This window comes from Parasteatoda tepidariorum, chromosome 5, assembly GCF_982258835.1.
Source record: "Parasteatoda tepidariorum strain Cologne lab strain chromosome 5, Ptep-v5.0, whole genome shotgun sequence".
Taxonomy (NCBI): Eukaryota; Metazoa; Arthropoda; class Arachnida; order Araneae; family Theridiidae; genus Parasteatoda; species Parasteatoda tepidariorum.
In genome coordinates this window covers 111,266,327-111,278,344 of record NC_141759.1, presented here as the reverse complement: position 1 = coordinate 111,278,344, position 12,018 = coordinate 111,266,327, and the positions used below count along the sequence as shown (strand labels likewise).

Here is a 12,018-nt window from a genome sequence, read left to right as displayed (position 1 = left end):
GATAACGAGGTAAGTTTTCGTTTTCCTGGCATTTTGAAACATAATCAAATCACAACTTTGAAAGAAAAACATGGCCCTTATACCGGGGCTTACTATGAAAGTACGTCCTACTGAAGTACGTACAATAAAGAAAAACGACTACACTCGACTGAGTCAGAGCAGGAAGTGAGAACTTTGAACAATTGGCATGCAAAATTCCCAGAATCCAAATCCCCTAAAAGGAAAGGAATGCTCACAGCTATAGAGCAAACTTCGTGGGTGGTCAGAAATTCCCCGAGATACTTAAAGTGAAAGGGGCGAGTCTGAAAAGATAACAGAATGGTATACAAAAGTGCAAAAAAAGATAGGTTTGCCATTTTTTGGGGTGACGAGTTATCCGGAGTAGAATTAAATCCGATGATGGGTAAAAGAGGGTTATTTTACATTATTGTCAATGAGGCTTAGTCGGTACCATAGAAAAACGGCGACTTAATGAGGTTTTACTGTATAATTATTACACCTGCACTTGAATGTGTTAGGATCTCGATCTCATGTGTTCTGAAAGGGGTTCCTGTGTTTAGGAGGTGAGATTTTCCCTCTGAACCTTCTGAGCGATACTCAAGGTGAGAGAAACGAGATCCCTGTAGCGGATTTTTTTTTCTGACTTTCTGCTGCATACCTCTCTAATGCTAACATCTTTCTGCTAGATACTTAAAAATAACAAATGTACATGTTACTAATTTAAAGTAACAGAAGCATTAACTTCTAAAAAAAAAATAATTTTTTGATTGAATGTTTTTTTAATTTTTTTTTTTTTTAATTCTAATATTATGGGTGATATTCTCGCATTTTGTTTGAAGATAACACACTAACTTCCTTTTTTTTGCATTTTGTAATTCATCATCACATTAAAAAATTGCATTTTGTATTTAATGCATTTTGTAATTCATCATCACATTAGAAATTTGTAGCAGTAACTACCAAAAAAAAAAAAAAGGTTAACAGAGAAATCACGCGGGTCAGACTCTTCAAGAAGGGGTTACTAAATGCATGTTTTAATTTCAAGGTTCAGTTTTTGTGATAAATAATATTGTATTAAAAAAATTGGATTTTAAAAGCTATGTTGAAATCAGTAGTAATAACTGTATGAAAAAATAGAATGAAAGAGACAGAAAAGAAAACCAAATTTTTTATTTCATTATTCTCAAATTGAAACAGAAAAACCACTAGCCTTTTTTTCCCACTCTGATGTGGGAGAAAGGCATCTTTTTAATATAAATCTGGAAAAAATATATAATCTTTCTAAAATTTCTGCAGAAAAGAAAAGTAATTTTTTTTATTTTACAAAGGAAAATTCTTTCTGCGAGACCTCAGTAACGTTCTGTGGCAATGATTCTCCCCCGGTGGGAGGAATAAAGATTGAAGAGACTAGAAAATCGATAAAAAATAGTGGAATTTGAAATTTTTTTCAAAAATACAGGATGTTTGCTTATTTTAAAGTTGGTTTAGAGGTTGCACAAATTTGCTACAGTAACAATTATATAATGTTTATTGCGCCATAGTAAAAACACTAAACTATTGTTAAATGTGGATTCTAAAATATAGTTAAAAAAAAAAAAAGACTTATTTTAAGAATAGTTATATCTGTTCTGTCTAATCTTGATTGTCATTAGTTGTAACTAAAGCAACGTGCATATTTTATCTGATGGAGTCTAGTAGAGCCTAATTCTTTGTAATATATTATAATTGAATACAATTCAGCTAACAAATGAAATATATTAAGTAATTTAATATATGTGATTCGTTAATTGTAAGAAATTTCAGTCCATGCCCTAAACTTGGTGTTGTTATCCAGTTTAATGTGTACTATGAGAAACACTTTAAAAAGTGAATGAATAATTAAAAAAAATACTGAGTAAACTGATTTTAATTATGTATTATGTTTTTAAAGCATGTAAAAATATACAAAAATAGTTGCTTTTGATTTAATTACTCAATGCTGTCATTTGCTTTGAATAAAAAATGAACTTCTTTTTTCAATTTTCTGAAAATTTTACTGTTACTGAATCTTTTCCATTTATTCTGAATATAAATTAGAATTTTCCTACAACTTAATTTGTATTTACCGATGCAAAAAATGAAATTTGTTAGCTCAAAACCTCTTGCAAAATTTAATTTTGTCTGTTATATAAAATATTTGATGAATACCACCCCTTTAATTATTGTTGTTTAAAGAAGATATTAAATTCTATCACGATTATTTTTCGTTGTTGTTGGTACAGAATATTGAGTACACTTTTTAGGAAGTGTGTTTGATTAGTTTATTTTCATTGCAGTTAAATGAATGCTGCGTCCAGTTTCTTGTTACCTGTTTTAAGGAGGTGATTCTTGCTGAATGCCCAACCATGATCAAAAATAATGAGACAGAAAGTAAGATGTTGCTTAAAATTTATCCTGTGTTATTTGTTGTTTTTAGAAGTTACATTATTGTGAATATCGTTGTTTGCACTTCTCAAAAGTTGAGAACAATAGTGTTCACTGCTGCCATTTTTACATTCTAATACTTGTCTTATATTCTTTACTACGAATTTAAATTTCTTTTTATTCAAAAATCAATTGCTTAACAACTTTTTTATTGTTGAATTTTCGGAAATCAGATTATCCTTATCCAAAGATTATTTTGAAGAACGGTTATTTTGAGAAATATGTATAACACATGCATGTATAACATGTGTACAACAAATAGAAGAGGAGCAAATGGATACAAAATAATCTCTAACTTAGATAAAAACTCAATTGTCGCTAAGAAATTATCCGTCAGACAGATTTTTGATGTGCACGAAAAAACACAAAACTTTCCTAGCAGCGAAATAACTTTGGAAATCATTGGGCGAATATTCACCAATCTTGGCTCAAAGAGGTTTTAAAGGGCCGATATAGAAATGCTCGATTCACCCGATATTTTATAGCCGCAATTCAGCCAAAGTTTAACCTCTTATAAAATTGTCAAATTCACCCGATATTTTATTTCCCTTATTTGCCCAATATCGGTCCCGTGCTGATTTGTTAAGTTCACCCGCTATTTTATAGCCATTATTCAACCTATGTTGGTTCAATATAGAAGTGCTCAACTCAACCAATGTTTTATAGCCGTTATTTATCTAATATAAACCCTACTTGAAATTGTCTAATTGTCCCAATATTTAATAGCCATTACTCAACCAATATAGGCCGTATATTTAATTGTAAGATTTACCCGATATTTTAAAGACATTATTCATGCAATGTAGACTCTATTTAAAATTCTCTGATTAATCCGATATTTTAAAGACGTTATTCATCCAATGTAAACCAGGGTTCGTGATTTTTTTATTTTAATCGGATTGTTTTGATTTAAATCAGATATTTTTTTTATTCAAATACACTGTAAGAAATTTAGTTTATGATAAAAAATAATTTATAAATGTTTAGTCAAAATTAAATTAACATTAAAACTATATTATAACAATATTTTAGGAGCTCTAACTTACTAAAATAATTTTTCGTTATAATACATAGTGTTGAATGCATGGCAACCATTTTGGAACAAATGCATGATTGAAATTATTAAGACTAGATGAAATAGAGAATTTAAGGAAATCTTCAGGGGTCTGTTTAGGTTTTTCTATTTTGTGAAAATTTAGACATAATTTGTGAAAATAAAAAATTATATTAAAAAATCAACACAAAAATATTGTAAAAATAAGGATTTATCGTTTCTTACGAGACACAAAAATAAAATTTAAAAAAAAAGTATTTTGTGAAATTATTCAACAGTTTTTCCTAAAGTTGAATTTGTGATGGAACCGCTAAACAGTTGTAAATTTGGCTTGGACAGACCCCTGTACTTTAACTATTAAAGCAAAGTTTCAATTAGCAAACCATAATTTTGATTTGAAATTGTGATTTCTTTTTTTTCCTCTTGATTTTTAAAATGACAAAATAAATGTAACAGATTGTGTTTGACTGTTTATAAATGTAGTCATTCATCAAAAAATAAATAAATATTTAATCTATATATTTTTATATTAAAATATTTATTTTTAGTCCTATGTAGATTTTAATTCCATGCTTTTTCAATCAAAAGGTAGAATTTTAATTAGCATTATTTGCATTTTTTTTAAAAATTCATGTTTATTAATTGCTTTCTACAGCTATGCAAGTCTATATTAAGACAGCATTAAATGTGTACTTCAATCTGTACACATTTAATGCTATCAATCAATCTCAAGAATCAATAGATTTTTAAAAATGTAATTTCAAATGTGTTGGAATTAAACGCGCATCAAGAAAGAAAGTAATTTCGTTAACTAAAACTAATTAATGTAACAATTTATTTGAAATAAATTTTAAAACTAAGAAAGGAAAATAATAAAATTATCAATAATTGAAACACTGTTTTTCAACTTTTAAAATCAATATATATAAAAAATCAGTTGATTTAAATCAATGATTTTTTTTTTTAAAAAATCATTTGATTTAAATCAACAAACCCTGATGTAGACCCTATTTAAAATTCTCCGATTAACCTGATATTGTCTGCAATAAGAAATTCTATTAGTTGTAAACGTTGAGAAGTTTGTGGTAAATAGCTTATACTCATGTGCAGTACATTTTGTTGGTCAAGTGTTCATCTATTTTCTCATATAATAATCCTTGTGATTTTCCTTAGAATTGCAATTGATGTTCAAGCTGATGGATAGAGTAGCTGATGGTATAACTCCCATGCTCAAAGACCTTGAGCATCATATCATCAATCAAGGCTTAGCCGACATGGTGGCATCTGCTGATATTATTACACAAGTGAGTTATTTTATTCCATTATATTTCCCTTGTAATACACTTTTTCCTAACTCACCCTAATATAGATTTGGAATGTGTTATGTCATCTTTTTAGTAACCTACCTTTTGTTTAACTCATTGAGTGTTAATTAAGGATCTATACAACTAAATTTGTTACTGTTCCTTTATTTCAATGATGTGCAGAATGCCCTGGGTACTGCAAATCGGTTTTTCTCCTATCTAAAAGATAGGAGAAAAAGAAAATCGATAAAATATGCTTAATATTTTATTCTTCGCTTTTTCTTTCTTTTTTTTTCATCTTTTCAAGTTAATAACTAATTTTTTTACCAACTCTGCACTTATTCATTGTTAATATAACAATTCATTGTAACCTTACATTTAATTTATGTTATACAATGAAAGTCCTGTAACCAATTAACCGCCAAACAGCATTTTTATTTTTCGGGCCTATATAAGTGAGGAGTTATATCGCCGCTGCCGATAATGCCTCAAAACCAATGATAACGGACAACATTGTCTTCGCCTCTTGCCGTTAACGTTCCGAAAATGCCATCTTATGGCCTTACGTTTACTGTGAGGAGTGTGCTTACTGGGCAGTTTTCGGTATTGAATAAATTTTGTCAACCAAAATTTCTAATTTTTAAAATTAAATTTTCTCCCCCCCAATTTCGCAGTGTTCTGATGTTCAGAATATCTGAATTTGTAGCAAAATCCTCACTCATAGTCATATTTTATTAAGATGTAAAAGGTTTTTATCGTGTTCTTTAAAAATTATGGTGTTCTTTCAAAAAATGAAAGAAAAGCATCATTTCTAGTGCTAATTATCTTTTAAACTTCCATGGTTTCAGAATTTTTTTATGTATTTATTCTTTATTTTTTTGTTTTATCAATTTAAAATTCTAGTTTAGGCTTTTTATATTACACTTACTTGTAAGAAATAAGCAGGTTTTAATAACTAAATATATCTTACTGTATTAAGTAATTTGCTTTTGAATTTTTTTTTATTTAAAGCTATTTTATTGTTTCAACTCTTTCCTTACTCTGTTTTTTAAGTTTAAAATCAATAAATATGAAGATGTAGAGTATAACTGTTTTGTTTATACCTATCATTTCAATTAATTTCTAACTTTCTTGAAATGTCAAAATTTCGTACAAGTCACGAAATTATAATTTTTAAAGAAGTCATAATTGCCCCCAATGAGTCTATTTAAAAAATGTTTTTATTTCATTTTAAGGTGAAGGATTGAACTCAAACTGTTCTGGTTGTCTTAACTTTCAAAAAAAAAAATAATAATAATAATCCAAACGATGGATTACTTTAAATTTAAGCCCAGAATATTGCTTTGATTCGTGTCATATAGTTTCTAATTTTTGAAACTTTTTGTGCTCTTTTTTGAATTTTGAAACTTATTTTTTCAAGAATTTCAAAAAAGGGCACTTGATTGATTTCTAAAGTTTTCTTATTGAAATTTATTGCTTTTTATTGCAATCTATATTTTATTTTGATGTGGTTATTTTAACTGTAACTTTATCTTTATTTATTTTTCCTATTTGTGTGCATCTCTTTATTATGTTTGTGTACTTAAGTCATTATTAAGACTTACTTTGTGATTGTTTGTCATAAATTTTTCTTTACATTTCAATTTTTCTAATTGCTTCTTCCTTTTTGATTTTACATTATGGGGCCTCGGGACACTGTCAGTTTTTGGTTTCACCACTGACAGCAGAAAGGCTCCTGTGTGTTAGCAGGCAGTGTGTCCCCTGATGAAGTGCTGTCCTGCTAATACACACATCTTAAGATTTTTATAATTTTCTTTTTTCAGCTGGAATTGTTTTTCTGACTTTATAAATTAAAGCTTTAAGCGCTTTTCTATTTTGATGTATTATTTTGAATATTACTTACTTATTTTGTCTTTTCGTGAATTTATAAATTAGTTTCATTCTTTGACTAAATATAAATCTGTCACTTATTTTGGTTTTAAAAAAATTATGTATTTTTATAGGATTCTGAAAAATATGTCGAACAACTTTTAGAGTTGTTTACAAAATTTAGCAAACTAGTCAAGGAAGCTTTTCATGATGACCCGAGATTCCTAACATCTAGAGATAAGGTAATATTTTTTGTAGTTTAACATTTCTTCTTTCTTTTATAAATTACACGCACATAATAATAATAAATTATTATTTTAGGCTTTTAAACAAGTTGTTAACGATATTTCTGTATTCAAACTAGACCTACCTTCGAAACAAAAGGGGTAAGTGGCTTCATTCTCGCAAATATTATTTCTTATTAGAGTTAATATGGAAATAAAAGTTGATAAATGACAATTGAAAATCAAGGAGAAAGTATGGTTTATGTTCATTTTTCTGGAAAATGACTATTGAATTGCCATCTATGACATTTTGAGGATTATTTAGTTTGGACAGATCAATAATGTGAAAAATTTATATGCCCTGAGAGTTATAACGCAGTGAAAGTGTACTTTATTGGGAATAAATGGTTCCTGTTCTCATGCAATATTTGTTTTTTCTTGAAATCAGCTTTCAGTGACGTAAACAGTTTTTCCCTTTTGACCTTCAATTATGCACAGTCTCTGAACTGTCAGTAACTGAAAATTTGCTCATATGTTTTGTTTGAATTTTTATTTTTCCATTTTCACCCTTTTTTAGTGGTTGTATTGTGTTTTTAATTGTTGCACATTTTTCATACTTGTATGTATTATGTATGCAGATGAGGTAAGGGCTCAGGGAATTAAGAAAATCATTCAAAGAAAAAACATACCGCAGCAAAAACAAACATTTAAATAAGACGGAACCCGATGTAATTAAAGTAATTTTTGTTTAAATGAAAATATTTAAAATTGTATTATTGCTTCTATTTCAACTGCATTCATTAATTAAAATGAAAATAGTTCTAAACTACTACCTGTTAGCTATTTTATAAATTTACGAATACAGGATGTCATTATTAAAAGAACAGTTATAATAGTCAATTATAATAATCACCAAAAACGGTGCAAACAAAATGATCCGAAGATGTTTGTATTATTACACAAATGTTATATCTCATGTTGGGTGTCATTCGAGCATCGAAATCAGTTATTGTCGCTCATTAATATCCCACTATTCATTGCTCTATTGAATTGGGTTGAGTTGTTCATTACAAGAAGAAATTCCATACAAAATGCTCTTTGTAGTCAAACCCTCAAAGTTAACCAAATAAAGCTTTGGATGTTGGCATCTCTGGGTGTATAATATGGTTATAACCAAACCTTTTTAAAAAAAATTATTATTATATATGCAAATAAAAAAATTGTTGTTACATAGACAGGGTTGACACTCTAAAGGGAGAATAGGGAAAACCTAAAAAATACAGAAAATTTAAAAATTATCTACAATAACAAGGAAAATGCAGGGAATTTTCATTCTTTCTTTAGGAATTGGGAAAATACAGGGAATTTTAATTCTTATTTCTGTGTTGTAAAATATGGTAACCACTCAAAGAGTAATCTATGGGATATTTCAGAACGATATTTCAAATATAATAAACTAATTCGTTTACTATAGCAATGTTTTAAGTATGTTCAGCTGTTCTTTTTTTCTCCAAGTTTTTTCAGCAATTATAACTGTTATAGTTGGCCCGGCTCAACTCATACAAGAGCTCAGTAATTGTGTTTTTCTTCTTAATATCTTGTGTAATCTCTAATATATCTCTAGATTACTAAACTTTGCCAGTTTTTCCTGGTTTAATGAAAATTCTCCTAAAATTAAGTAAGTTTCCTAAAAACATCCCTTTTGAAATAGATTGTTACTTAAATAAGTATTACTAATACATAATGAAGTGAGCCTCATTTATAGAAATCAGTTTTTATTCAAAACTCCGTTTTAAATTAATTAAAAAAAACTTTCTTAACTCTATCTTTGATGAATTAAATGCCTTTTACTATTCAAAATTATGAGTATACATGATACTTAACAGTACCAGTATATTTAATGTCAATCATAACTGGAAATATTGCAGTTTTTCTATTTTGATTGCTATAAAATTCCCTAAAATTCCTTACGTGTAAAATATTTAGTACATTCTGCAACAATGATCATGAAATTTCTAATATTTCGTAAAATCTGCTGGATTTTTTTCCCATCTTATGCTGGCAGCTTAGCAAATAAAATACCGTAAAATTTGGATGACATAGTCTTTAATATAATTTTTATTAAATTAATTGTGATTATATTTTAAGAATTTGGATGTCTAATTAATCCACACACAAACAATCTGGGAAGTGCTGAACTGACCTCTTCTATCTTTCTAGGTATACAATTGATCGGTCTTTCTTAGTTTTAAAATTTTAAGTAATCTCTGTTTGGGAACTGCCAAAAATACCTGATTAAATCCTAGTTGTGATTATTCTAAGGAATTACTTGTTTTTTAATTAAATTTCGTAATTCTGCCAGATTTAATTTATAAATGTTCCAAAATTACTGCTACATGTTTAGAAATTCCACCCCAGGTAAACTTTTTCAAAATAAAATAAATCCTGATCTCTGATTTATTGAATTGTATAAATATCTCAGGGCTCCCATGGTCCTTAAAAGTGCTTAACTGCTTGATTTTTATTTTGGAAAATAAGGGCCCTTAAGTACTTAATTTTGGTACAACGTTTTTAAAAGTCCTTAATTTTCCAGCATCATTATACTTGATTGGAACAATTTTTTCAGTCTTAGAAAAATATTTTTAAAAGACTGACATTATTTTATCACCTGAATGAAATCATGAATTGAGGGTAGAGCATTTCAGAGAGACAAACTTTTTTGCTTTTTCTTTTTGGCATAACTGAATGTATGATGCATGTCTAGCAGCGAAATATAAAAACTTTTTTTTATTAATTTTTTTTAATGTTTTTCCCAAATTTCTTTATTTTTTTATTATTTATTTATGAAAAAAATTTCAAATCTTTATTTCTGCACTTAATTTTGCAACTCAATTTCAATAAAATCGTTAAAGATGGAATACAAATTAGTTTCATAAATATTGTTAACATTTAACAATGAATAATAATATTTATTAGAAAAACTCAACCTGGGTTGACAAAAATTGCCTGGTCCTACTTTGGTGAATCTTCTTAATTAATACAATTATATCTGTATTAACATTATAATAAAAAAAAAACTTTTATTATTTTTTTTTATTTATTTATTTTGTTTAAGAAAAGTAAATAATTGGCACTGTCACTGGTGCTATATTCGATGATAAGGTCCTTAATTTTTCGAAAAAGTGCTTTAAAGGTCCTTAATTTTTTTCTTTGTTTAAAGAGTTGGAACTATGTATTTTTGCATGTAATTTTTTAAAAAGTTATCTTTTTCAGGGTGGGTAATAAAACTCAGCCGGAATCTCGTTGTCCTGAGCTTTTGGCAAACTACTGTGATATGCTGCTTAGGAAAACTCCTCTGAGCAGAAAACTCGCCTCTGATGAGATTGAGACTAAACTGAAAGAAGTGGTAAGTATTGTTCTCGTCTTAGCCATTTCTATTAAGTCGCAGAATCTTCATCCATACCCTCCAACTTATGAAATAATTTTGAAAATAATTCTTTCTAGTGGTAGCAAACCGAAGTAGAAATTTTTAAAGCAAATGGATCTCTCATAAAACTTTTATCAGAACTTAAGAATCTAGCTATATGGCCTGCACTTTTTTAAGTAATAGTGGACAAGTTATGCTAAAATTAATTTTTTTTAAATATTAAGACATTAATTTTGCTACCGTATGAAAAGAAGATTTCTGAAACTACGGAAATAGCAGTTGGAGGGTATGTTCATCAAATATAGAAAAATCCAATTTCATTATTTATTGACATTGTTGTTATTTTTATTTATTTATTTATTTTTACTTGCCAGCAGCTTTTTATTTTTAATGCAGTACAGTAGTAGATTTGTCCAAAAAGCTCTTTATTCATTTGTTTCTTATTCAAATTGTTCCCAAATTGTTATAATTTTTTGCTGTTCTCTAGTATTATTTAAACAGATTAAAGTGTTATGCAACAGTTTGTTAAATCAAATGTTGCAATATTACAGGACAAAGCCGGGATAGTCTGGTTGGTAGGGCACTGGGCCAGCCAAAGACTCCCCGTGTAGTAAATGGTGACTGATGCACATTAAATCTGTTGAGTCGCAAAAGTCCTCCATGTTCCCATAACAAATCAATACCTCTGGGAGTACTGATTCAGGAGTTTCCTTGTCTTCTGGATTGGTTCAAAATTACAAGGGTATGGAGTTGAACATTAGTGGTCGTAAACCAAAATTTGTTCAGCGTAAACCAACTATTCAACGACGGATATAAAATAAAATTTTACAGGATATATTATTTTTAAAAAATAATTCTTTAAAAATAAACTTGTTTTGTAATGAGTTTATTACTCAAAATAACTTTTAAAAAAAGAATAGGTATAAAAAAAAGTGTGAGCAATTCTTATATATTTCTTTTAATTAATTTTTTTCTCTAAAAAAGGGGTTTTTTTTCTTTATCTCAACTAGGTACAGATACCCACTTGTTGTCAAAACACAGAATAAGACATTTTGTGTTTAAGAATGTGTTTCACTATAGTATAAAAATGTCTGTTTATATCACATTGTATTCATACACCATGTAAAGTAATGATCATCACAATCTGTTTGGATTATTGTGTACTTAATTTAGTTTATTTATGTGTGTTGCAGCTATTAGTATTAAAGTATGTACAGAATAAAGATGTCTTCATGAGGTACCACAAAGCTCACTTGACGAGGAGACTTATTCTCGAGTCTTCTGCCGACAGTGAAAAGGAAGAAAATATGGTAGAATGGTTACGGGTATGTTTATTGTTCTTTCTACTTTGGTGCTTTTATGTAGTACTCTCAAATGATATTGACTATTAACTTAAAGTACCCTCAATCTGATTCCTAAAAATATTTTTTTTCTTTCTGATTTTTCCACATACCTAAAAACTCTTAAGAAAAAAATTTCACATTAAAATTCTTCTAGTGAAAAAGCTTAACCTTTAAATTTGTTTAACTTAAAATATTTTCGAAAAAGTACTCTATTTTTTTTAGCTTTATTTGATTTTGCGGAAAATGAATATTTACTGCAAAAAGGAACAAAAATTATTTAGTTAAAAAAATAACTTTCATTCAAGGATTAGCTGAATGATTGCAGCATTCATTA

At 28.2% G+C, this 12,018-nt stretch overlaps 1 protein-coding gene across 1 annotated transcript in view; it reads left to right on the top strand.

Annotated features, from left to right (window-relative positions):
* The window catches only part of Cul5 (cullin 5), a 47,908-nt gene that overhangs the window by 20,369 nt on the left and 15,521 nt on the right, over window positions 1-12,018 (top strand). Inside the window, exons 7-12 of the mRNA XM_087164806.1 lie at window positions 2,316-2,409; window positions 4,691-4,821; window positions 6,825-6,932; window positions 7,012-7,076; window positions 10,188-10,320; window positions 11,535-11,666. Coding sequence (XP_087020932.1) covers window positions 2,316-2,409; window positions 4,691-4,821; window positions 6,825-6,932; window positions 7,012-7,076; window positions 10,188-10,320; window positions 11,535-11,666 — 663 coding nt within the window. The remainder of the gene's footprint in view (window positions 1-2,315; window positions 2,410-4,690; window positions 4,822-6,824; window positions 6,933-7,011; window positions 7,077-10,187; window positions 10,321-11,534; window positions 11,667-12,018) is intronic.